General features: G+C 47.7%; 9 protein-coding genes across 9 annotated transcripts; 5 read left to right on the top strand and 4 right to left on the bottom strand.

Moving 5' to 3' along the window:
• Positions 1 to 28: 28 nt before the first annotated feature.
• B0J16DRAFT_339903 (Dehydroquinase) lies at positions 29 to 732 on the bottom strand. Its single transcript, XM_046127606.1, has one exon. It carries the CDS (start codon positions 484 to 486, stop codon positions 34 to 36), a length of 453 nt encoding a protein of 150 aa, XP_045985485.1. The 5' UTR covers positions 487 to 732; the 3' UTR covers positions 29 to 33.
• B0J16DRAFT_339902 (inositol monophosphatase) lies at positions 733 to 2,085 on the top strand. Its single transcript, XM_046127605.1, has 6 exons — positions 733 to 1,023; positions 1,065 to 1,116; positions 1,169 to 1,621; positions 1,665 to 1,736; positions 1,787 to 1,918; positions 1,963 to 2,085. The coding sequence occupies exons 1-6, from the start codon at positions 846 to 848 to the stop codon at positions 2,069 to 2,071; spliced, it is 996 nt and encodes a 331-aa protein (XP_045985484.1). The 5' UTR covers positions 733 to 845; the 3' UTR covers positions 2,072 to 2,085.
• A 20-nt stretch (positions 2,086 to 2,105) lies between these two features.
• B0J16DRAFT_303430 (muts domain V-domain-containing protein) lies at positions 2,106 to 5,060 on the bottom strand. Its single transcript, XM_046124673.1, has 5 exons — positions 4,308 to 5,060; positions 3,940 to 4,261; positions 3,452 to 3,766; positions 3,006 to 3,406; positions 2,106 to 2,962 (listed from the first exon to the last, which is right to left on the bottom strand). The coding sequence occupies exons 1-5, from the start codon at positions 4,965 to 4,967 to the stop codon at positions 2,135 to 2,137; spliced, it is 2,526 nt and encodes an 841-aa protein (XP_045985483.1). The 5' UTR covers positions 4,968 to 5,060; the 3' UTR covers positions 2,106 to 2,134.
• Positions 5,061 to 5,973: 913 nt separating this feature from the next.
• Positions 5,974 to 9,573, top strand: B0J16DRAFT_264702 (WD domain-containing protein; the record flags this gene model as incomplete). The annotated part of the gene is made up of 4 exons (XM_046123368.1): positions 5,974 to 7,029; positions 7,860 to 8,153; positions 8,200 to 9,269; positions 9,321 to 9,573. The coding sequence occupies 4 exons, from the start codon at positions 5,974 to 5,976 to the stop codon at positions 9,571 to 9,573; spliced, it is 2,673 nt and encodes an 890-aa protein (XP_045985482.1).
• Positions 9,574 to 12,296: 2,723 nt separating this feature from the next.
• B0J16DRAFT_117221 (glycosyltransferase family 20-domain-containing protein) lies at positions 12,297 to 16,009 on the top strand. Its single transcript, XM_046121557.1, has 2 exons — positions 12,297 to 12,779; positions 12,855 to 16,009. The coding sequence occupies exons 1-2, from the start codon at positions 12,757 to 12,759 to the stop codon at positions 15,631 to 15,633; spliced, it is 2,802 nt and encodes a 933-aa protein (XP_045985481.1). The 5' UTR covers positions 12,297 to 12,756; the 3' UTR covers positions 15,634 to 16,009.
• A 186-nt stretch (positions 16,010 to 16,195) lies between these two features.
• Positions 16,196 to 17,391, top strand: B0J16DRAFT_265478 (aminotransferase; the record flags this gene model as incomplete). The annotated part of the gene is made up of 2 exons (XM_046123397.1): positions 16,196 to 16,265; positions 16,316 to 17,391. 2 exons carry the CDS (start codon positions 16,196 to 16,198, stop codon positions 17,389 to 17,391), a joined length of 1,146 nt encoding a protein of 381 aa, XP_045985480.1.
• A 198-nt stretch (positions 17,392 to 17,589) lies between these two features.
• B0J16DRAFT_117176 (uncharacterized protein) lies at positions 17,590 to 18,643 on the bottom strand. Its single transcript, XM_046121556.1, has one exon. It carries the CDS (start codon positions 18,585 to 18,587, stop codon positions 17,688 to 17,690), a length of 900 nt encoding a protein of 299 aa, XP_045985479.1. The 5' UTR covers positions 18,588 to 18,643; the 3' UTR covers positions 17,590 to 17,687.
• Positions 18,644 to 20,094: 1,451 nt separating this feature from the next.
• Positions 20,095 to 20,844, top strand: B0J16DRAFT_413926 (uncharacterized protein; the record flags this gene model as incomplete). Its single annotated transcript, XM_046133399.1, has 3 exons — positions 20,095 to 20,171; positions 20,227 to 20,557; positions 20,610 to 20,844. The coding sequence occupies exons 1-3, from the start codon at positions 20,138 to 20,140 to the stop codon at positions 20,842 to 20,844; spliced, it is 600 nt and encodes a 199-aa protein (XP_045985478.1). The 5' UTR covers positions 20,095 to 20,137.
• Positions 20,845 to 21,111: 267 nt separating this feature from the next.
• B0J16DRAFT_117169 (catalase-like domain-containing protein) lies at positions 21,112 to 23,499 on the bottom strand. The gene is made up of 4 exons (XM_046121555.1): positions 22,655 to 23,499; positions 22,467 to 22,560; positions 22,303 to 22,415; positions 21,112 to 22,252 (listed from the first exon to the last, which is right to left on the bottom strand). The coding sequence occupies exons 1-4, from the start codon at positions 23,096 to 23,098 to the stop codon at positions 21,170 to 21,172; spliced, it is 1,734 nt and encodes a 577-aa protein (XP_045985477.1). The 5' UTR covers positions 23,099 to 23,499; the 3' UTR covers positions 21,112 to 21,169.
• Positions 23,500 to 23,673: the final 174 nt, after the last annotated feature.

Raw genomic sequence — 23,673 nt, 5'->3', positions numbered from 1 at the left:
TGAATGAACTTCTTTTATACCATCTCATCCCATTTATAGCTTCGTCCTCAACTTCAAATGCTTAACAGCATACTCAATGGCAGCAGTATACCCAAAAACACCCAATCCACAAATAACAGCCTCCGCCTTATCACACAAATAACTATGATGTCTAAAAGCCTCCCTAGCATGAACATTCGTAATATGAACCTCCACAAACGGAATATCAACTCCAACAAGTGCATCTCTTATAGCGACGCTGGTATGTGTGTACGCGCCTGCGTTGATGATAATCGCATCGACATTGCCTCTCGCTTCGTGAATGCGGTCCACTATCGCGCCCTCCGAATTGGCCTGGAAAGATTGTAGTGTGGCTGAGAGACTTGTTGCTTGTTTTTCGGCATCATTTTGGACGTCTTGCAGGGTTGTTGAGCCGTAGAGTTGAGGTTCTCTTGTACCCAAGAGATTGAGATTGGGACCGTTGATGAGGAGTAGACGACGAGACATGATGATTGATGATTGCAGTATAATGTTTGCTGTATACAGAGTACTGCAGCCATCAACATCAATACTTATGAACCACTCCGCAAAAGTCTAATTCCGTCATGTCGTGCATAATCGGCACCCACGAACCATACCCCAAGCTTACCCAAGCCACCCCGCAAGCCCGGTTAAAGCTTCATCCCCAGTCCCCGCCATCGATCTGCTACCCCACGGCGCAGCTGATCCCGTAGTGCGGAACAAATCTGGGGGACGGTTCAAGACGGCTTTCACTAAATAAAACAGATCTGGATCTTCTGTTGACTTTATCCATCAGTATTCCCTAAATTTATCCATTGTTGTTCTGGAAAAACGATACCGTAAACATGGATAGCCAAGAGTTGACCGAGATTTATGCTTTTGCCGTGCAGTTGGGCAAGGATGCGGGAGATATGCTCATGGCTGCAGCCCAGCGCCGCATTGATGGGAATGGAGCTTCATCCAGTACCGTGTCATATGTTGAGAAGGAAAACTCGGTAGACCTGGTAACCAAGACTGATAATGGTTAGTTGTTCGCTTCTTGTTTGAACGTTGCTAAGTATTAGATGTCGAGAACTTTATTCGTACAACCGTCCTCAGTAAATATCCTGAGCATGAGTAAGTTTGGTATTGTTGGCGTATTGACTCGTCGCATCGACTGACCTTTTAGCTTCCTTGGAGAAGAGTCTTACTCGGCCGGCGCATCGCGAGATTACCTTGTCGGCGATAAACCAACATGGGTAGTCGATCCTCTCGATGGAACTGTTAACTTTACACATCTCTTTCCCATGTTTTGTGTATCGATCGCTCTCGTCGTCAAGGGTGTTCCAGTTATTGGAGTCATCAATGCTCCATTCCTTCGCCAATTCTTCTCATCATGCACAGGTAAAGGTGCATGGTTGAATGAGACCCAACGACTACCATTGATTCGAAACCCGATCCCTCCTATGCCTGCCAACGCTCCCAGCGGATGCACATTCTCATGCGAGTGGGGCAAGGACCGAAGAGATATCCCAGATGGTAACCTGTCGCGAAAGGTCGAGTCATTCGTCACTCTGGCTACAGAGAGGAGTGGACGTGGAGGAAAGGGTGGAATGGTTCATGGTGTTCGAAGCTTGGGGAGGTATGTTACCCGACTCTGCCGGTGGGCATTGCTGACGTTGTAGCGCAACCTTGGATCTGGCCTATACAGCCATGGGCTCTTTAGACATTTGGTGGGAAGGTGGTTGCTGGGAATGGTATGTCGCACCTTAAAGCTTTCCAGGTCCAACAATGCTAACTTCAACAGGGACGTCGCGGCTGGTTTCGCCATTCTCGAAGAAGCTGGTGGTCTTGTAACAACTGCCAATCCTCCCAGCGATCCCGAAACTGCCGATATAACGAGGGCACATCTTGGTGGTCGACTATACCTAGCCATAAGGTAAGCAATTCCTCTAAATTCAAAATCCATACTAACTTAACCAGACCTGCTGGTCCATCAGAAACAGAAACCGGTCGTCAAACACAAGATCGAACAGTGAGAGAAGTTTGGAAACGAGTTCGAGAATTAGATTACAAGCGTCCGGGCGTATAATCCCGAGAATTAATACAGTCAAAGCTTTTCATACGCACCATGTCCGTCCAAATCACAGTTCCCTTACAGGTTGTCCAGCTCCGACATACGAGAAACGAATTCCTCCTGCAATCGCCTCAAATACCCTGGTAGAGTTTCCTTGTTGCCCGACTCTTTGGCTTGTTTCAAAGCGTCCTGAAGATTGAGAATAAGCTTTCGTCTGGCGATAAGTCTAGATGATTCAGAGCTACGTTTGCTCGCTTCTCGTTTCGTTCGGATGTCATTTGCTATCTCTTCTGCTTTGTCAATAAAGCTTTGAGGGAGTCCAATCGCTCGAGCCAGGTTAATGCCGTAATGTTCTTCGCCTGTGATGGCACCTGAAGTGGCCTTGTAGAGCATGGTGATGTGTGGCAGTCCTTCGTGTGTTGTTGAACTGGTGGCCGCAAGGTGTAGATTGAGAACTCCAGGTCGGTCCGCCAGAACCTTTGTCAAGTCAATAAAGTGAGTCGCAAACCAGACAGATGCTCTGCTTTGGATCAAAGCTTCAGACATTGCAATCGCAATAGCCAGCCCGTCTCGGTTACTCGTGGCTCGTCCCAACTCGTCAATAATTGCTAGACTCTTGTCGTCAATGTTCCTGAGAATGAAGGCCATCTCACGCATCTCAACAGAGAAAGTGGAGAGATTGCTCTCAATGCTGTCGTCGAGAGAAACACGAGCAAAGATGTTTTGAATGATAGGAAATGCGGCATACTCTGCAGGCACATAAGAGCCAACTTGGGCCATGATTTGAAGTAATGCGACCGCTCGGATATAGGTACTCTTGCCGCTCATGTTGCAGCCGGTCACAATATGGAAGCAATACTGCTCTGTGGAATAATAGTCGTTTGGTACAAAGTCGCCATTCGTGTTCTAATAGGTCAGTCAAAGTCAATGGCGATGTGTTTTGACTAACCTTGTCGAGAACAGGATGTCGAGCCCCCTTCAATGCCAGTGTGCTGCTGATATCTGGTCTGACATAATCCCTGGTAGTAGCTAACTGTGCAAAAGATGCAATCATGTCAACCAATGCAATCGACTCGCAGACTCGAAAAAGTTGTGGCACATCGTCCTGAAGTTCCTTCATCAGTTCCTGTATTACACAGTCACTCCGAAGAACAACCTCGCTGGAGGTATCATGAAGTCGTAGGTTGAGCTTCACCAAGTCAAGAGTTTGACATTCAATTTTGTCCTTCTTTTGTACCACATTGATCAAGACATCTGGAAGAGGTTCATCTTCAAAGTCGGCGGCCCGTAAGCGCAGCCAATATTTGCGACCATTGTCATATCGGAGAGTGGCACCAAGCTTCAAGTTTTCTGACACCTGTTAGCCCAGAATTGAAGATCCGTGTGCAAACTCACCATTAAGCTCGTCAAGATGCAAGTGAATTTCTTCAGTAAGCTCTTTATATGTCTGACGCGCGACATCAAGCATTCCATTGATACCAGCTTTGACTGCAAAGGTTCTTTGATTGCGTAGGTCCAGTGCAGACTTCATGTAAGTGACATCTGCTTCAATGATTTGTCGGATCCTGCTGAGGGTATGTCCTGTAGACCCAGGACAACAACGTCCTCGAATCTTGAGAAGTAGATCAGACATCGCAGGTCCCAATGCAGTGTAGAGTTCTGGGATTGCTTCAAGGAAGCTTTTGATCATCAAAATTTGGTTGATTTGTTCTTCGACCTTTTGGACGTTGGCGTTTGTGGGTACGATGATCAACTGTTGCGTTCAGTATGATTCCACAGTGCAATCAGCAACCATACCTTTGTCAAAACTTTCTCAATGTCAAGAAAGAGCTTGAGGGCTGTTTGTGTCAGCTGCGTTCCAACTCAATTCGACAAGGACATACCCTTGCGAATCTCTAAAAACATCTCCTCGTTGGTCGTCAACTCTTCGAGCGCATCATAGCGGGTGAGTATGAACTTGTGAGCGTTGGTTGGTGGTTGAAGGATATTGCTTCGAAGTAGTCTAGAGCCCATCGGGGTTGAAGTGTGGTTCAACAAGCCGAATAACGAGTCTTTGGACTTGGAGTTGCGTAGGTTCTGCATGATTTCGAGAGATTGAATTGCCGAGATATCAATCAACATGGCATCTTCAGAAGGTCGATATTGGATTCGGAGCGAATGTGGCACGAAATTGATATTGAACTTTTGATGGATGTACTTCATAGCCTAGACGCTGTTAGTTCCGTGATGTGCGCTCAACAGATACACTTACTGCTGCAAAGGAACTGATGGCATAGAACTTGCCCTGGGTAGCCACCTTCAATGGTTCAATGTCACCTTTGAATGCTAGATTGTGGATATGCTCTATACCTTCTGTCTCAGACCATGCAGAACGTTCCATTGCATCGATTTGAGTATCAGAAACGAGTTGTTGTACCAGAGAAAACAGGGTACTTGGATTGTTTGGGGGGCAGGCCGTTGACATGAAGAGTACACGACTAGGGGACGACAGCTGAATCTGGTGAACCGTCTTCCGGTAGGATTTGTTGTCACAAATCTGAGTGATAATCACTTCACCGATGGAAACATTGACAAAGGCTATCCCCACTGAAGGGGCAACTCCTCGAGACTCACTAACAGCACAAACAACATCGTGTGCCTCACTTTGTCCCAAGATTGAGGAAACTCCTGTATTGCGTGACCTTCTTCCGGAAGATGTTCTTGGCCTGGACGGGGGGCGTGCAGTAGGAGGTCTCGAGATGGTTGTTACAGATGGAGAATAGCCCGAGTATTCGCTGTGACTGACTTGTGGTCTTCTGCTGCGATAACCATTTGGTGTCGCGGGGTTTCCAGGATACTCTATGCTGCTGTTTCCCTGGAAGTAGCTCGAAGAGGATCGACTGGAAGTTCGAGGTGGGATTGAGCGAGACATGTCGACATTCGTTCACTCCAAGGAGCTGTAGGGTAGTGTTTGACACGAGCGTAGCAAGAGGAACGTATTCCACCATCCCCAATCCAATTTGGACTGATGATTGTGGAAGAAGAAAAATTCGAAGCATTTCAGAGTAGTGATGAGCACCTTCCCGCGCAGCGATGGGCATTTCGGAGGCAGCCTGCTCCTTCCCAGACTGTGACCTCAAACTCATGCTGGGTGGATCAAGAGAAAGTGACTCCTAACACGAAAACCGTGCCAGAAGAAGAGTCCACAGTGAAGGAAATCTTGCAATAAATGAATCATTAAAAGCACCAATATGTCCGAATCTCTAAGATGAGGAGTCAAAGTTTTACTTGTGGTACTTCTTCCCCTTACGGCACATTCAAGCTTTACATTGTAACAAATCACCATTACTCTCAGCACCACAAATCACAAAAATGTAATTTTCACACCAACCAAGCCGATATAACGTTTTAGGGTATAAAAGTTAAAAGTCTGTGGTATTTAACGTTGAGAAATTTTTGTAGATGCAGACTTCGAACGTTCTGCACTGACGATCACCGGTATGGAGGTTTAGAAGGTCAAACCATGCACCGTTTCATCAACCTCCCAGATAGATCTGACCACCAAGAGTCCTCATTTCTTAACTTGGATTTCAATTCAGATATCCATTTTATTTTTCACAAGTTGCCTCATCGAACTCATCCTTTCCAGTTGCCTGCTTGTCAGCACCTGTCAGGGTATCAGAAACGACCGCGGAAAGCATAAGAGACGTAATAATTCGGTCATCTTGGGCTTGCCTAGACTAGCACTCTATTTTGGCAGTCCCACCCGCAGTCGTTTCGGCAGGTACAAGCAGCTGTCACTACCTACCGACATTCAACCGCCAGAAATTCCTCACCTCCCCGCGATTACGCGGCTCACATCTGACACCGGTTAACGCCCAAATCCACACATCGTTAGATCCGAACGCGTTGATCGCGTCGAACTCATATATAATATCATGTTCGGCATCCTTGAGGCAGTCACAGTACCCCATTCGGGGATCTTCAACAGCTATGAGGAACTTTTCAAGGAACTCAGCGACCGCATGGAAAAGGAGGGTTACAAAATTGTCAAAGCTAGATCCCACCGAGGAAAGGTGGGCGGTGCAGACATCCCAGGAAACGACATAGTACGATGCGATCTCGTTTGCGATCGAGGCGGCCGGCCGTATCGCTGTATGGCGACCAAACACAAGACAACTACCAAGAAGACCGATTGTCCTTGGAAAGCAAAGGCTGTTCATCGAAAGACTATGGGTGGATGGGTTCTTACCATTACCTGCGACCAACACAATCACGAACCAGGCACTCCCGAACCACCGACCCCCGAACCCGGAAGCGAAGACGAGACCAATATTGTTGAGGATCTTGAAGCTGACCAAAGCTTGGATGCAGATGGCACACCACTTTTGACTCCATGGGGAGATGATGGACCTGCACCTGATGTTGAGACTTCAGCTGCTATAAGGGTTGCAGGTGTCTCCGAGGCAGTCCTCCGCTTGACTGGCGATACCTTTCATCAATTCAAGACCGAATACCGTAAGATGTCACACCCAGATCGGGTGAACACCTTGTCAACACTTCAACTTCGCATCGCCGCCATTTATGCTGTCCAGAATGAGGATTTGCAGAGACAAAAGCGCCAAGAGGCCCAAGACAAGCGACATCGGCAGATTGAAGAGACCAAGAGACAAAATTCGGTAAAGCAACGAGCTAGACAGCGTCGCCAACAGGTTGAGCAGAATCAACAGAATCAGCAGAATCAGCAGCAACAGCAGCAAATGCACCATATTCAGCAACAGCCTCTACCACAGACGCCTCAAGTTCAGCCTCAAGTTCAACCTCAAGTTCAACCACAAGCTCAATCACAAGCTCAAGCGCAAGCCCATGCTCAAGCCCAGGCACAGGCTCAGGCACAAAACCAGATGATGCTGCAGTCACACCTGTATCTTCCGCAGAATTCGCAACCGACACCAATTCCTGTGCCCAATATGGATATGCCGTTCCAGCATTACGTCGGTCCCCCTAAGAGGATGCGCGGACGACCATCACAGGGAGGCTAGGAGCAAATTGGGTCTTCCCCATCTTCCCCAGAGAGGGCAGCCGACATCAATGTCTGGGCCAGACCAGGAAAAGGAAGTGTCACTGTACGCCGATTCGAAAATGACACTAAACGGCAACGGGGTTGAATAAGATTATAATGTATCTTATGCAGAATCCGCAACCAACACCAATCCCTATGTGTAACGTGGATCTGTCCCTCCTCGAGAGCTATATCGATTCCCTTAAATGGATGCGCGGAGGACTATCACAGGGTGATCAGGAGCCAGAGACTCCAAATTACATGTACTTAAGTCTTTTCTGTTATTGACTGATGAGTCAGAGGTTTCGCAAACTGAAAAAAGAAGAATAGGGAGTATGGAGTATGGAGGAAGAACATGGTAAATATTGCTATTCTGAGGGATGGCATGGCGTTATAAGGAAATGGCGCTAGGAATTGCATTTTAGGTGTTTCGAGTTCAACATGACTCTAACGGAAACAAGGGTATGGAACAGTTTGCTAGTACGATAGAATGTCAAGCATTAAGAGACCTGTGCAAAAGTATAACCATTCAAGCTGCAGTCAAGTGGGTGACAGAATGATTGTCCTCGGTGGCTTAGGTTGCCAAATTAAGTAACGTAAGTGCTAAGTTGAGTTCGAGTAAGATAACCAAATCATTTCGTCTCCTATGCTTTCAGCAGCCAATTCTTCCGACGAAAGACTAAATTATTTTGTCAACGCCACTCAATTCTGCTCCTTCAAGATAAGATTTGGCTGCAGCTTCTCACCGCCAAAATTTTCTAGATTTTGCCAATTGCCCCACTATCCCGCTCTGAATTTCCACTGCGAAAGTACAGCACGACAATATTCACGATGGCGACAATTGTACCTCCCCCGTCCAAGCGACAGAAGAGAGAGAATCTCGAGATTACGTCGACCCAGCAGGATGTTACGACGTTTGCTTCTGGGCCTGCTGGCTCCTTCAAGGCGAGATTCCTTGATGGGGATGGAAAGCAGATGGCCGATGTGATTGAAGTTCCTCTCGCAGATGCTTCAGAGAAGAATTTGTCGCTATTATTGAATACGCTGCTTGCGAGGGTATGTCTGGTCAAATAAGTTTGGAATAATTGCTAATAATTTGCAGGAAAAGGAAGAGTTTCTGCCGTATCGATTCCGAATCCATATCCCCGATAGCGAAATCATTGTGGACCAATATCCCACCGATCTTCTTCAGCTTCTTCGTAACCATGGTATCGAGAACCCTTTCGAAACGACTGTTACTCTTAGCGCTGAGCCTCAGGCTGTTTTCAAGGTCCAGCCTGTAACGCGCATGTCTCACAAGATTCCTGGCCATGGTGAAGCTATCCTCGCAGCACAGTTCAATCCTAGAAACAGCAACAGACTCGCAACTGGATCTGGTGATAAGACAGCGCGCATATGGGACACTGAGACTGGTACTCCTAAATACACTCTTTCAGGCCACTCTGGTTGGGTGTTGGCTGTTTCTTGGTCCCCTGATGGAATGCGACTTGCTACTGGAAGTTATGACAAGACTGTTCGTCTCTGGAATCCCGATACTGGAAAGGCTGTCGGAAACCCTTTGACAGGACACTCAAAATGGATCACAAATATGGTTTGGGAACCTTATCATCTTTGGAGAGATGGTACACCACGACTTGCCAGTGCTAGCAAGGACGCTACTATTCGCATATGGATCGTCAACTCTGGCAAGACAGAGCATGTTCTTTCTGGACACAAGAGCAGTGTTAGTTGTGTTCGCTGGGGAGGAGAGGGTCTTATTTACAGTGGAAGTCACGACAAGACAGTCAGAGTGTGGAACGCCGAGAAGGGAACCATGGTGCACACTTTGTCAGCTCACGTCCACTGGGTGAACCATCTTGCGCTGTCCACAGATTTCGTCTTGAGGACAGGATTCTACGACCATACACCTGTGCCCGAGACGGAAGAAGGAAAGCGAGCCAAGGCTAAGGCGAGATTCGAAAAGGCTGCCAGATTCCAGGGTAGAATTGCTGAACGCTTGGTTACTTGCAGTGACGATTTCACCATGTATCTCTGGGATCCTGCACAGAGCACAAAGCCAGTTAACCGTATGCTGGGTCACCAAAAGCAAGTCAACCACGTCACATTCTCTCCCGACGGAACTCTCATTGCCAGCGCAGGCTGGGATAACCACACCAAACTCTGGAACGCCAGGTAAGATACCCAACCTCATTCAAACATAGCATTTCATTCTAACATCTCCAGGGACGGCAAATTCATCAACACCCTCCGCGGTCACGTCGCTCCTGTGTACCAGTGCGCTTTCTCAGCAGACTCCCGACTTCTCGTCACAGCATCAAAGGATACAACACTCAAGGTCTGGTCGATGGCTACTCACAAACTCTCCAATGATCTGCCGGGTCATGCGGATGAGGTTTACGCGGTGGATTGGGCACCGGACGGCAAGAGAGTCGGCAGTGGTGGAAAAGACAAGGCTGTCCGGGTTTGGCAAAATTAGAATTTTAAAATGGTGTTTGTTACTGTCAAGTCAAGATACCCTACACTGCGCGTTTTTCTTTTTCGTGACTGAAACAGGTTTGGGGCGCAGTAAGTGTGCTTATCTTGGGAATGCCATAGAGAGATACGCGTGGCTTGGAGGGATACCTCACGGTAGACTTCCGAGCACACTCTTCTGGCAGGCAGATCATGCATGCACGGGAGTTGACTCTAGACCTGGCTGTGATCCAACCTGCATCTGTCTCCACCAGGCAGCACAATGGGACATTACGTTGATAGGTTCGCTTTTACAAGAGAGGGGCACGGGCAAGGAAGATGGTAGAACAAATGAAGCTCACGATACGTTGGAAATATCTAGAAAGTGGTGTTGTGGGGTAAAGTCGCGCCGATGTCGAAATATCTGGAAATATCTTTACGAATGAACGTATAGACAATTCGAGTCATTGCTTTACAGTCTGCATGCATGCTGCCCGGACCGGCATTGTTAAAGGGTTTCTAGAAACTGCCCACGAGGTTACCCCGCTGATCGTGAGTGGATGATACGATTTACAAACCCCGGGAGACGTCGGGCTGAAGATATGCCCAAGTCTATGCGGGGAATATTATTATCAGGCCAAGCTCTAAATTGTATCAGATTGAGTTATTAAAAAAAATCCTCATCTAGCCAAGAAGAGAATACTTTTCTATCGCCGAACATGTCCTCTTTCAGAAGATCCATCCGGTTCCGTATGGGCCCCGGTCCTCCGGCCGGCTGTGGACTCAGGTGGAAGCCGAAGAATGGAACCCTGTTGCTGGGGATGTTGTGTGACGGTTTGGAAAGTTGGAGAAACATTGGAGATGAGACAATCAATCACGGCATTATCAGTGAATATAGCTATATTCACATGTGATAATTCTGATGTTACTTACTGCCTGAATCACTCTCCGCTGATGGTACATTCTCTGTGCATCCTACCTGTCTTGAGCGTCTGGGCAAATTTTATGTGACACGGACCGGATATGTTCTTTTACCCCAAACATCAAGGTCCTAGCTCTCATCAGGCACGATTCCCATTCCATGCTCGTTGCCCGAGGCACAGTAATTCTTTGCGCCTAAATTTTAACGGCAAGGAATGATCCACCACGGTGAGAACCTGCGGGGTGCGTCTAAGTCGATGAGAGCGTCAAGTGTACCTGATGATCATTTCTGGAAGAGAATTTAATCAACTTTGTTGATCAACGGCTTTGTCGTTAGTATCAGTAGCTCTAGGGATTTCGATGGAATGCCGTTGAACAGAGGTACATCATGCTCGGGTATGCATGGACTGTACAATACCGGCTATCGTCATGCCGCTTCCAATCGCGTGGTTCATGCGGCTTTTGTTCAAAGCATTCAGCACGGAAAGTAGAAACGGCCCGTGTAAGACGGCGTGGTAATGGTAGACGGGCCGGTGCATCCAGGTAATGACAAGGGTAGGAGTCGAGAACGAGATATCGAGTTGCTTTTGTATCACTTCGCGTAGAGGATTCGATATGTGATTGATAGAAGATGGTGTGCTTGGGCTGCTATCATGATCTTCCAAGAATCGCGACGTTTATGGTACAGTAGAACATGAAGAGAAGATGGGAGACTTGTGGTATTTTGTACTTGCATGCACGGACTGGAGGAAATGTCCCGGATGTTCTGATCAAGGTTGTATCTCATCAGGTTGGAAGTGCATGATCGACAAAACAGGGCGTGTCGATTTGAGAGGCCTCTTGACTGATAATTGGGTGCTGTACTGCCCAGCTTCTGTCAATGTTATTGGGGTAACTCTGCATTGGAGAGTCACTCACATCAACCGGAGGCATTTATTATTCCCCTCAGATGTAAATCTCCTTCCCCATTGATCAGCGTCTACTCCAAATGCCGGTTATCATGTTCCTGTATGTGTATATTCTGCATCGTGATCTATACAAACACATGCATGTTGTGCCTTGGTGGTAGGTTGTCAATGCTCCATCTCTCATCATCCATACATCATCCTTGTTTTTTGTCCATTGTCTTCTATTCTGGGGCCAGTCTTTAGCCTACCCGCCTGACAGGCTAGGTATCGTGGGCCTGAAACTCCACTAACAGTTACTGAATCGGTCCATGCTCGATTTCGATGTCTTTTTGAGAAGAATGATTAGAAAATAAGAAAGAGATGGTAAAGAATTAACTTAAGAAACAAGAATAAGGTTCTGTTCCAATTAACCGAGTATCCTCTACTGTCTATTTCTGTATGTTTCTGTAGCATCCCATTGGTACTGCAAGACACTGATGCATCAATTTCTTGACTGACCTACACTGACTACTGGGTCACCACGGACCAAACTCTCCTGTCTCGAGATCCTCAACAACTGATCCCGATTGTTTTTCTGCTAAACTACGTCACGTCTGATCTCGTGTATGTATATTTTTTCTGTTGACTTCTTGTTTCTGCAATAGACCACTCATCGGCCCTTTATCAGACCAATTGTTCTTCTCTCCACTTGACTCTACTTCTATTTTATCAGGTACCAACCGTTGAGGCTCAAACTAAACTGAACTGCCCTTGTCTGTCTATCATTTCACCACGTTCAAACAAGCATTACGTCAGTGTGAGTGCTTTGCTTGGTCCTCCACTTCCATACATTTATCCATTGCATCCCATACATATAATCACGGCCCAGACCTGACAGGCCTCTTTTATAGGTTTCAGGCTGCATCCCCTTTCGGAAAATACCTCTCTTTTTTTTTTGTCTACAATTGACAAAAAAAGATTTAATTGCCTGGGTCCCCATAAGGAGCTTGAATCTCGGAGCTATCCAAGCTTTAAACTCAAACCACCTGACGAATCTCACGACTCGGAGATTTTCTCGTTGCAATTATTTATCCTCGAGTGTTTTCCTTGCAAAAACACCTTTTCTTTGCTGCGCGCAATCTTCCCTTTGCGGTACTATTCGCCACTTTCGTCGATTATCTGAGCGCATCTGCGACAAAGAGGCGTTTTGCCTGCGACAAGCTACTTCTCTCAACAAAAACCGACGCCTTTCCGTTTTACTCTTTCATTTTCAGCTTTACATCCACATGAAGTCGTCATACGAGATTACTCAATAGTATCATCAATCCAGCTCGTTGAACTCGAGTTCAAATTCCAATAACTTCGACGACAACACCAATAATTCATAAATTACCGCCAAAATGACGGTCTTTGTGTGTTCTCTGTATGTCTCTTCCCCCGCTCGTGCCCCTCCATGAGCCCACCTTAGCGAGAATGACGAAAGCTAACATGACGATAGCTTCCTCCCAAAAACCATACATTTTACCCTCCCCGGTACTCCTCCTCCCGGCGTCGATCCTGGCCGAACTTCATTGTCCGGCTCTTCAAACATTAACCTCGGAGGCGATACTCGAGCTTCATTGTCTGGAGCTTCAGCTCCCAAGACTGCCCCTCTCCCTCCCAAGCCTGCTGCTCCCGCTGGTGGACGACCTGCGCCTCTTAACCGTCAACCGAGTCTTTTCCAGAAAGAGGATATCACACCTCCCCGAACACCGACCGAAGAGGTTGACCAGACTCTATTTGCGAACGAAGATGGAATCAGAATACCTTACCCTCAAGGGAGACCCGGCTCTAATGCTGGTGGTGGAAAGCCTTGGGGTAGCCGAGCCAACCAGCCCAAGTCGCGAGCCAGTTCTCCTCCTCCTCCCGCGTCATTGTCCGAGAACAACCGTACTATGCAAAAGGCCCGAGAACTAGGACGTCAGGGTGTCTTGCAACCTAGATCTCTTGTTCGAAGCGACAGCCATGACCGAGTCTTTGCTTCTGCCGGTTGGATGGTTGTGAATGCTGATCAGGGTAACGGTGGTCTTCGCAATGCTGCTGACGCTGCTGCTCGTGATGGCAAGATTGATGAGATTACATGGGTTGGTACTCTTGGCATGCCTACTGATGCTCTTGAGGGTACCGCGCAAAAGCAGGATATCGAGGATGTTCTGGCTACTGAACACAACATGTTGACTGTGTTCTGCTCCGACAAGGATTTCGACGGACACTACGCCCACTTCTGCAAGCACATTCTCTGGCCCGTCTTCCATTACCAAATCCCCGATAACCCCAAGAGCAAAGCATACGAGGATCACTCTTGGAAGTACTACGTCAACGTTAACCAGGCTTTTGCCGACCAGATTATCAAGAACTGGAAGCGAGGTGATGTTGTCTGGGTTCACGATTACCATCTGCTTCTTGTTCCTGGAATGGTTCGCAAGAAGATCCCCGAGGCCAAGATTGGTTTCTTCCTGCACGTCGCTTTCCCTTCATCCGAGGTTTTCCGATGCCTGGCTGTCCGAAAGGAGCTTTTGGAGGGTATACTTGGTGCTAACCTCGTCGGTTTCCAAATCCATGAGTATGGCCGACATTTTCTCCAGACTTGCAGTCGCATTCTAAACGCCGAGGCTACACCGGATGGTCTCCAACTTGAGGACCGATTTGTTGATGTTATTCATCTGGCTATTGGTATTGACCCTGTCAGTCTTCGCGAGCACCTCGATGCTCCTGAAGTTGCCAAGTGGTTACAAGTTATGCAGGATCGCTACAAGGGCAAGAGGCTCATTGTCGCTCGTGATAAGCTTGACCACGTTCGTGGTGTTCGCCAGAAGCTGCTGTCTTATGAGTTGTTCCTCAACAAGAACCCTCAGTGGCGTGAGAATACTGTTCTCATCCAAGTTGCCCTTTCGTCCAGCGAAAAGAGTGATCTCGAGGCCACCGTTAGCGACATTGTGACCCGAGTTAACTCTTCGTGGGCCAATCTTGCGTACCAGCCGGTTGTTTACCTCAAGCAGGATATTGACTACGCTCAGTACCTTGCTTTGTTGACTATTGCTGATGCGCTCATGATTACTAGCCAGCGTGAGGGTATGAACTTGACTTCTCACGAGTACCTCTTCTGTCAGGATGGAAAGCTGTTGCCTGAGAAGAAGCATGGTTCTCTGATTCTTTCCGAGTTTACTGGTACTTCATCTCTATTCGCCAAGAACGAACTTGCTGTTAATCCCTGGGATTATCGTGCTTGCGCCGATGCTATCAAGCAGGCTCTGGAGATGGGTGAGGAAGAAAAGGACCAGCGATGGAACAACCTTTATGGCCGTGTTATCAAGCACACTGGTGCCCATTGGTTTACTCAATTCCTTGGCCGTCTTGATATCGTGTACGAGGAGCAGCACAAGCGAGATCAGACTTCTGTTCCTCGTCTCTCTGTCCCTGCTCTGTCTAACAAGTACGTCAATGCTCAGCGTCGTCTGTTCATCATTGATTACGAAGGTACACTTGTTGCTTGGGGTCCTGTCAACCAGATTATCCCCATCAGCCCTCAGCGAACACTTGATGTCCTCAACGATTTGCTCCTCGACGAGCGCAACACTGTCTACGTCATGTCTGGTCGACGACCCGAGGAGCTTGACCGTGTCTTCCGTCGCGTTCCTAACCTGGGTCTCATTGCTGAGAATGGATGCTTCCTCAAGGCTCATGGAGATGATTCATGGACTGAGATGGCCGATCTCGAGCACATCAAGGACTGGAAGGAGTCTGTGCGACCCATCATGACATACTACCTCGAACGAACCCCCGGAGCCGAGATTGAAGAGCGCCGCTGCAGTTTGATCTTCCACTACAAGAGTGCGGAGGATTATGAGACCGCTTCACGACAAGCTTCAGACTGTGCCAGCCATGTCAACGACGCTTGTGAATCTCAGCGCGTGCATGCTATCGCTCTTGATGGATGTATCGCTGTTGAACCTATTGACTGGACAAAGCGTACTGCCGCCCGAAAGGTCTTTGAGACTCTCAAGGAGGAGATGAGCTCTACTCAAGAACACAAGCAAGCCGTTGACTTTTTGATGGTCATCGGTGATGGACGAGAGGATGAAAAGGTATTTAAGTGGGCCAACAGACTACAAGACGACGGTTCTGTCCAGAATGTCGTGACAGTTAGTCTTGGTAACCGTAATACCGAAGCAACAGCCACCCTTACGCAGGGTGTCAGTGGTATGTATCCCATTTCTGATATATTGAATCTATGCTAACAGTTTAGGCGTCCTCTCTTGTCTTCAGCGTCTTGCCTCACTTGAGTGAGTAAAGTGTTGTGGAATTATTGCGTTATTGTATTGCATTTTGTGCCGTTGGCGTTGGGTCAGCGGGCGCAGGGGTAAATAAGGAAAGGTCACGTCAGAGACGACATCAAAAGAGTAGTTCCATATGAGTTTTGATTGTTATCTTAGAAAAGCCGGTTTCAATAAGAGTTTTTGATCTCTACTCAACCGTATGTGTTTGTTATACGATAGGATAAGCGTATATGGATTGATCCATCTCCAATTGTCCGGCTCGAGCCTCATTCCGTGACTATCTTGGTATGGCTGTTTCCTCTGTCATCGCTTACAATTCAGCTATCCAATCATGACATCACAGCTGAATCCTCGACAACGAATGACATGCAAAGGAACCCCGCGGTCAATTGCGACATCGGCGGGTCTAGACTAGAGTCAGCGGGGTCCATAAACTATTACATCCCGCCAGCCCGCTCACTACCGGATCTTATAAGTAGCGAACATCATACAGACTATCAAGGGAACATCAATTGACACCAAAATGTCTGCCTTTCCTCCTCCCCCCGTCAACACAATTGACTGGTCAAACGTCGGCTTCAAAGTCCGCGAAGGTAAGCTAAAGCAATTGTCCTTCAGATAGCCAGTTGTACTGACAACCCAGTCAACGGCCATGTCGAAGCAACTTTCTCTCGAAGCACCGGCAAATGGACACCCCTTCGTTTCGTCGCAGATCCCTTCATGCGCATCCACGGCATGGCTCCAGCTTTAAACTACGGCCAACAAGCCTACGAAGGCCTCAAAGCATTCCGCACCCCGAATGATTCAGGAATCACCATCTTCCGCCCCGATCGTAACGCGAAACGGCTCCAGCATTCTGCAGAGGTAGTTTCCATGCCGCCGGTTCCAGAAGACTTGTTTCTACAGGCTGTTAAAGCTGCTGTTGCGTTGAACGCGGAGTATGTTCCTCCCCATGAGACTGGCGCGGCGCTGTATATCCGACCTCAGCTTTACGGATCTAGTGCACAGCTTGGCTTGTCGCCGCCGGATGAGTATATCTTTGCGGTGTTTGTCATTCCTACGGGTGTGTATCACGGTGCTCACCCCGTGAAAGCTCTTATTTTGGAAGATTTCGATCGTGCGGCGCCGAATGGTACGGGAAATGCTAAAGTGGGTGGAAACTATGCTCCTGTGCTGCGATGGAGTGATAAGGCGCGTGATGAAGGTTATGGTATCACGCTGCACCTGGATAGTGTGCGTCACGAGGAGATTGATGAGTTCAGCACGAGTGGATTCATTGGTGTTAAAGTGGATGGCAGTGAGACTACGCTTTCTGTGCCGGATAGCAAGAATGTTATCGACAGTGTCACGAGCGACAGTATCCAAGAACTAGGCCGCAGTTACGGATGGAAGGTTGAGAAGCGAGCGATCAAGTACTCTGAACTTTCTGAGTTCAGCGAAGTTTTCGCAGCGGGTACTGCAGCTGCGCTTGTGCCTATTCGATCTATTACGAGACGGGTTGATGGTAAGGAGGAGATTGCGACGTATATTCAGGATGGAAATGAAGAGCCTGGACCGCTGTTTGAGAAGTTGCTTAAGCATTTGAAGGATATTCAGCTTGGACGGGCGGAGGATGCCTTTGGATGGAGGGTTGATGTCGGGGCTGGGGATAGGGAGATTGATGGAAAGCCTGCTGGGGGATATGGGGATGCTACGCCGCCTGTTGATCAAATGGACTAGATTCGAGTAAGGAAGATTGTGGTAATATGATTGGAAAAGTTGTGTTTGCTACTATGGCTAGTCTAATTCAACGTATATTGGGCTTGAGATCCTTTTGTGAGTATCCAGCTGAGTGATAGAGTAAGTTTGACATGTTGATGTTCCCCAAGAGATCGTTCTGGATGGGAGAATGCGATGTTGTTCATTGTTTATAGCATCTATAAAGTCTTACAGTGCGCTTCCCATATCAATTTGATCCTCCGTACTTCCTATTATGCCTTCACGTTCCATCAGAAACAACCCTTCAAGACTGTGTATCACCAAGTCTCCCAACCAAGCTCCTCAGCCTCCATAGCTTCCATAGCCTGCATCGCCCAATAATCCCGACATCTGCTATACTTCCAACAGATATACCAAAGCTCAGGATCCTGTCTTACCCGAATGGGTTCATCCATAGGATCCCACCTTTTGACCTCTCCTTCTTCAAGTTCCAAAGGTACAGGATCAAAGTCGACAACACGCAGATTGAGAGCTTGATCGTTGTGGTTAGGAGGTGCAGGGCCCCATTTTACCTCTTCGTCTGTACAAATGAAGAAATATTGACGATAGCCTGAAAGTTCTTTTGTCTTGAGCCATGGTAGACCGGGGAGGTTTTGCTCATTGGGCATAGTAGGTCGAGGCTCTTCATCCTCTTCATCATAGAGTGATGTATCGGGTGAATCATAGCCATCAGATGTATAATCGGTAAGAACCTCGTTCCCGTTGAAATCAACATCTGGATCTGCCTCTCTCATTCTCTCTTGCTCTTCCTTCATGGCCTTTCTTCCTCTTACAGACGACATCCTCCTTTCTCTTCGGATTTCCTTGGTAGCCTCTCTCACTTGACGAATCTGACGCCATACAGTCCCTCTAGAAGCTATTTCCTTGCGGTAATGTGCGACACATTCCTCTGGTGTGGCGTTGGGTAGGAAGAAGAATTCGAATCTAAAGCGTTGGCCAAGATAAGGATCGCTATCATGGTCAAAAGTGTCCTGGAAATTTCGAGCATCGAAGTCTTGAGGGATCTCGGAGTTGACCATGTAGATTACCCAAACGGATAGTGTTGGTAGACATTGAGTCTTTAGACCGTGCCATGACATGATGGCTTGGTTGCCGGCATGGTCTTTAAAGGTGACCTGGTGATTTGCATATTTCGATTCAGCCCTTCTGCGCACCATTGTTGAGATTGGAAGTGTTATAGAAATGAAAAGTCAGAAGTTGATGTGATGTTAAAGAAAGGGACAGTTGGAATAGCCACGATTCATGGATATATATTGGATAGTGTGCTATGACCATCTCGGTCTAGGCAGCCATCCCATATACCCACTCTCAACACCATCGCGATAACGCACTCAATTATACTGATACTGTTGGCGGTCACATTTCAATTATGATCAAATTACTTGAAAGCTTAAACCACAACGCTTAACAAATAATAGGCTCTCATCAATCATCACTGGACCCAATCTAGCAACTGAGATGGTATCTTCTGCGTGACATGGTGTCTTCAGCGCCTGCCAGACTATCACAAACAGTGCACACAAATTGTGTTATCTTCCATGTGTTAGTCGCACTCGCGATACTCACCCGTCTCGTCTATCTCGAAGAACCCAAGACCATGTTTGCCCCTCCCGCGAAACCCCCGTAGCTTGGTCCACGGCTCGTTGCATACGAATGGTACGACGGGTCAAGGCAAACATTATACCCTTTGGGGGTTGCGGATCCGGGGGTGTGACAGACAATTTTCATATATAGGACCCTTATTGAACTAAGGTGTGTTCGCTTACGTGATAAAAGATATTAATCCGACGTGGTGTCGAAGCCATATCCATCGCCATACTCACCTCAACCACCAAATCTTCATCACCACACTCAGAATGTGCACATACTCGTTCCAACGCATGGTATGCTGCTGCGCCAAAGGCCCCGAATGCCCCCAAATGACCCGCGGCCGCGCCATAATCGGCGGCGAAGCCTTCCACTACATCGACATGTTCTACGCCATCGACGATCTCGGTTCAGCATGCGACTACCAGCGTCGACTCTTTGGACGCAACGCCGGTCCCACGATGCATTGTCCGAGATATGCTTTTGATGATAAGAGGATTATCAAGGGGAGTTTTCGAAAGAGTGAACTTGCTTGTGTCAAGTGTGCTGAGACTTGTGCTCCGCCGAGTTGTACTTGGCAGGCTCCTAGGGCTGAGAAGGAGGAGGGGAAACAATAAATGAACTGGGATGAGAGGGCAATACTGGAAGAAAACTGGTGGTCTGGTCTGGTCATGATGTGTGTGGCTGTTTGTATTGAAGGATGTTTCTATATGGTTGTTATGTTGCTTGTATAATGGACGAAGTATCAAATGCTTATATGACGGAGGGTCTTGAAAACAGTCCCAAATACCAACTACTTAATGGGTTCTAGTTCCATGATTTCTGTTTCCCTCTAATGTCGAATTGCAGACTTCTATGCGATCCCCATTGCTAAGACTAGTTTGCCATAAGACGGTAGCCAGCTGGTTGTCACTGGTTGTCACTGGCAAGCTGGTTGTCACGGGCAAGCACAGTTCACCTGCCTCGATTATCAGGTTTGCTCCACCTACCATCTCCTTCTTTCCCTCGATCTCATTTCTTCTTCTTCTTCTTCTTCTTCTTCCTCTTCTACTCCTACATCGCGGAGGTTTTTACAATCTAACATCACCCTCTCTTTGCTATCTGCTCTATCTACACCATCATGGACGAGATGAGCGAAGGCCTCAGCCACACGGGTACGTCGCATCTTCTCACCTCTTGAGATATCTGACGACTAACTTGCAATATTAGCCACACTCAAGCTGCGATTCAAAGAAGCTTGGAGACTGTTGGAGGCCGGTGATATCGATGCTGCGGAGGCCATGGCAGTGGAATTGCTCCTAGAATCTCGCCTTTCAAGATACCACAAGGCCGGTTGCCACATCATTCTTTCTACCTCTTCCGATAATTCCTTTGAGCACGGCATTAAGACCTTGTGTCGCTACAATGACATCTGGGAGCGCACCGATCTCACGGAGGCCGAGGGAAACGACATCTTTCGAGGGTTTTGTGATGCTATGACACTTCTCGACAAGGCACGTCAAGACCAGGCTAGCAATGATCAACAGGGCAAAGCGAAAAGGTAAGAGCGGCTGATCAAGAAATAGAAAAGCGCTGGCTAACGTATGCGCTAGTGATCGAGGAATGGCTATGGAGGAGCCTAGTCAATCGGTACCTGAGATGACCGGAGAGTCGCAGCTTTCTTCTCAACGTACCGTATCCCTGCGAACCGAATCCAATCAAACCGACAACTCCGCAGACAGAGACACTATCGGAATGGACCTCGATTTTGATGAGAACGAGCCTCTTTCTGACATTGTCAGGTACAAGATTGGCTCTGGGTTGAAGAAGGACGAGGACCAGGTCTAATGGGAGGATAGTCCTCTCAATCGTGCTGGTACCTAAGGAGGAATACATACATCACAAGTGGAAGAAGGTATCTTGTCAGACCTCTACGTTTTAGGTTACTATAATAAAGTATCCTATGCAATAGTCTGAGTTGAAATAAAGTGACTAAATCATTTCGTCTCTTATAATTTTCGGGATCAATTCTTCTGATACCCCGATACCTGCTGCTAACGAACGTTCGATTAAGTAGAGCACGGTTGTGAAATGGAAAGTGCTTGATGAATAGAACTTGTTTACTCAAAATATGTTGCTAAGCTAATCCTGCTACCAATCGTTTTCAAACGTCCTATTTACCGTTTGCTCCATTCGACTGTCCATTCGTCTCCAATCTCGAGTGGCACCCCTTCGCAGGCGCCCCATTCCTCGCAGTAGCACTCTTTCCCTTGTTCGCAATAATATCATTCGCAAGCTTCGTTTCTCCATTCATAGCATTATGACAACCGTTGAACTTCATGTCCTTGATTCCGTCGTATCCCTTGATACCAACTGACTTCTCAAGTCGTTCAGCAATCTCGGGATCAACTTCCCGGAAGATGGCGATTTGTCGCTTGAGAGGCTCCTCTTGCTTGCATAGCTTCATCTTGCCTGTAACGTTGCTGATGAAGCGCTCGCGGGCGGCATCGTCGAAGACGTTCTTCCATAAGGCGCGAGGAGCGTTAAAGTCCTCTGGGCGGATGGCGGTAAGGAATGTGATTGCTTCGCCGGTGAAGTGGCCGTGTGTCTTGTCCAGATCGACAGTTCGGTTGCGGAACTGGATGGGATCAATAGATGAGAGATAGTTTGGTCGAGCACCCTGGTTGTAGAAAGCCATCTGGCCATCGCGCTGGAAGTTACCAAACTTGTATCCCGTTCTGTTGGCGTTGACAGGAAGTTGTTGGTAATTCGCTCCAATACGATGACGGTGGGTATCGGGGTAGGAGAAGAGTCTTGACTGAAGAACAGGATCGGCTGAAGGCTCGATACCAGGGACTAAGTGAGAAGGGTTGAACGCAATTTGCTCAACCTCGGCAAAGTAATTGATAGCGTTCTCGTTGAGGGTGAACTCTCCAACCTTGCGACGAGGGAACTGCTTCTGGGGCCAGACGTGGGTCAGATCAAAGATGTTGATCTTTTGCTTCTCCCATAACTCCTCGGCTTCTTTGGGAGTCATTGTCTGGACTTCAAAAGTCCACTTGGGGTAGTCTCCGTTCTGGATTGCCTCGTAAAGATCCTTTTGGGAGAAATCAGGTGAATAGTCTGCTGAATCTTCCTGGGTGACGAAGTCGGTTCCTTGCATGGACTTCATGTGAATCTGGGTGTATACCCAGTCGCCGTTTTTGTTGACAAGCTTGAAAGTATGTCCGCTGTACCCATGCATGAAGCGATATCCCTATTCTTTCGTTAGTTTCGTGATGTTGCCATTTGGTAGGGTACACTCACCTTGGGAATGCCACGGTCGCCCATCAAAATCATGACTTGATGAATCGACTCCGGGTTTTGGGAAAGGTAATCCCAGAAAGCAAAAGAGTCATCGGCATGGGTCAGATGAGTGCCTTTTATTGTTAGTTATCGCGATATCTTGTGGTGTTGTGGTGTTGACTCACTAGGATCGCGCTTTTGAGTGTGAATGAAGTGAGGGAACTTTGCAGGATCTCTCAGAAAGAACACAGGGGTATTATTGAAGACCCAATCCAAATTCTGACGGCTTTATTAGCATCATTTTCATGGTGTTTTGGTGTTGTGGTGATGAGTTTCGGTGTTGAGGTTATCACCACCCAGAGTGAGCACTCACCCCCTCCTCAGTGCGCATCTTCACAGAGAACCCACGAGGGTCTCTGGCCATATCGTGTGATCCAGATTCACCTCCGACAGTCGAGAATCTCATAGAAACAGGACATTTCTTTCCCTTGGTCCCAAAGATATCCGCAAGACACAAATCATCCATAGGATCAGTACACTCAAAGAAGCCATGAGCGCCACTGCCCTTGGCATGGACAACACGCTCAGGAATACGCTCGCGGTCGAAATGAGAAAGAAGATCAATTAAATGAAAGTCTTGGAGGAGAAGGGGTCCGTTTTCACCGCATCGTTGGGTCTCGTAGGGATGCGGCATGGGGACGCCATTGCTGGTGGTGTAGAGAGTTTCTTTAGAGGTCGCTTGGCGATCTTCTTCGTAGGATTGGAATTGGGAGGCTACGTGAGCCGCGAAGGATGTGTCTGTAGCTGATGGTGCCATGATTGCTGTTGTTGACTTGTTCAACTAGATTGTCGCTGAGGCAGCTTGACCCAAGACTGTATTCCTTTTATACTGTCCCGTCTGCATATTGCCATGCATGCCTTGGCCTCATTTGACTGGCCAGTGTCTTTCTATGACGCGGTGAACACTGAACTGCCCGCTCTCAGAGAAGATGTGCCCGATCATGGTCGGCGATGTGCGATGACTATTATAACCTCAATGATTGGTTTATCGAGATTCTGACAATCTTCGATGGATGATGCTGCCTTTGCTGTGTTCTGAATGAGGTTAGATTCATGACATCACGACTAGTGAACTCGGGAGAGGCGTGATCGAGATATGCTTGACAATTGGAGAGGCTGGAGGATTGGTCTAGACTGTCATGGACCCTGGAATGGCAGATCGTCGATGAAGAAATGTAAGCGTTTGCCAAGGACATGCGAGATCTTAGCGTGGTATGGGGCAACGACTGCCGGTGGATATGAATACCCTAGAGACAGTCAAGTTTGAACATTTTCATCAATTGGCCTCAAGGACATTTCGAGAATCATCAAAATAAACGCTGATCTTCATGA

Source organism: Fusarium flagelliforme (genome assembly GCF_020744385.1).
Source record: "Fusarium flagelliforme strain FIESC 12 MPI-CAGE-AA-0113 chromosome Unknown B0J16scaffold_3, whole genome shotgun sequence".
Classification (NCBI taxonomy): Eukaryota; Fungi; Ascomycota; class Sordariomycetes; order Hypocreales; family Nectriaceae; genus Fusarium; species Fusarium flagelliforme.
Note: the sequence above shows the minus strand (reverse complement) of the source record. Positions and strands in the feature narration are given on the sequence as shown.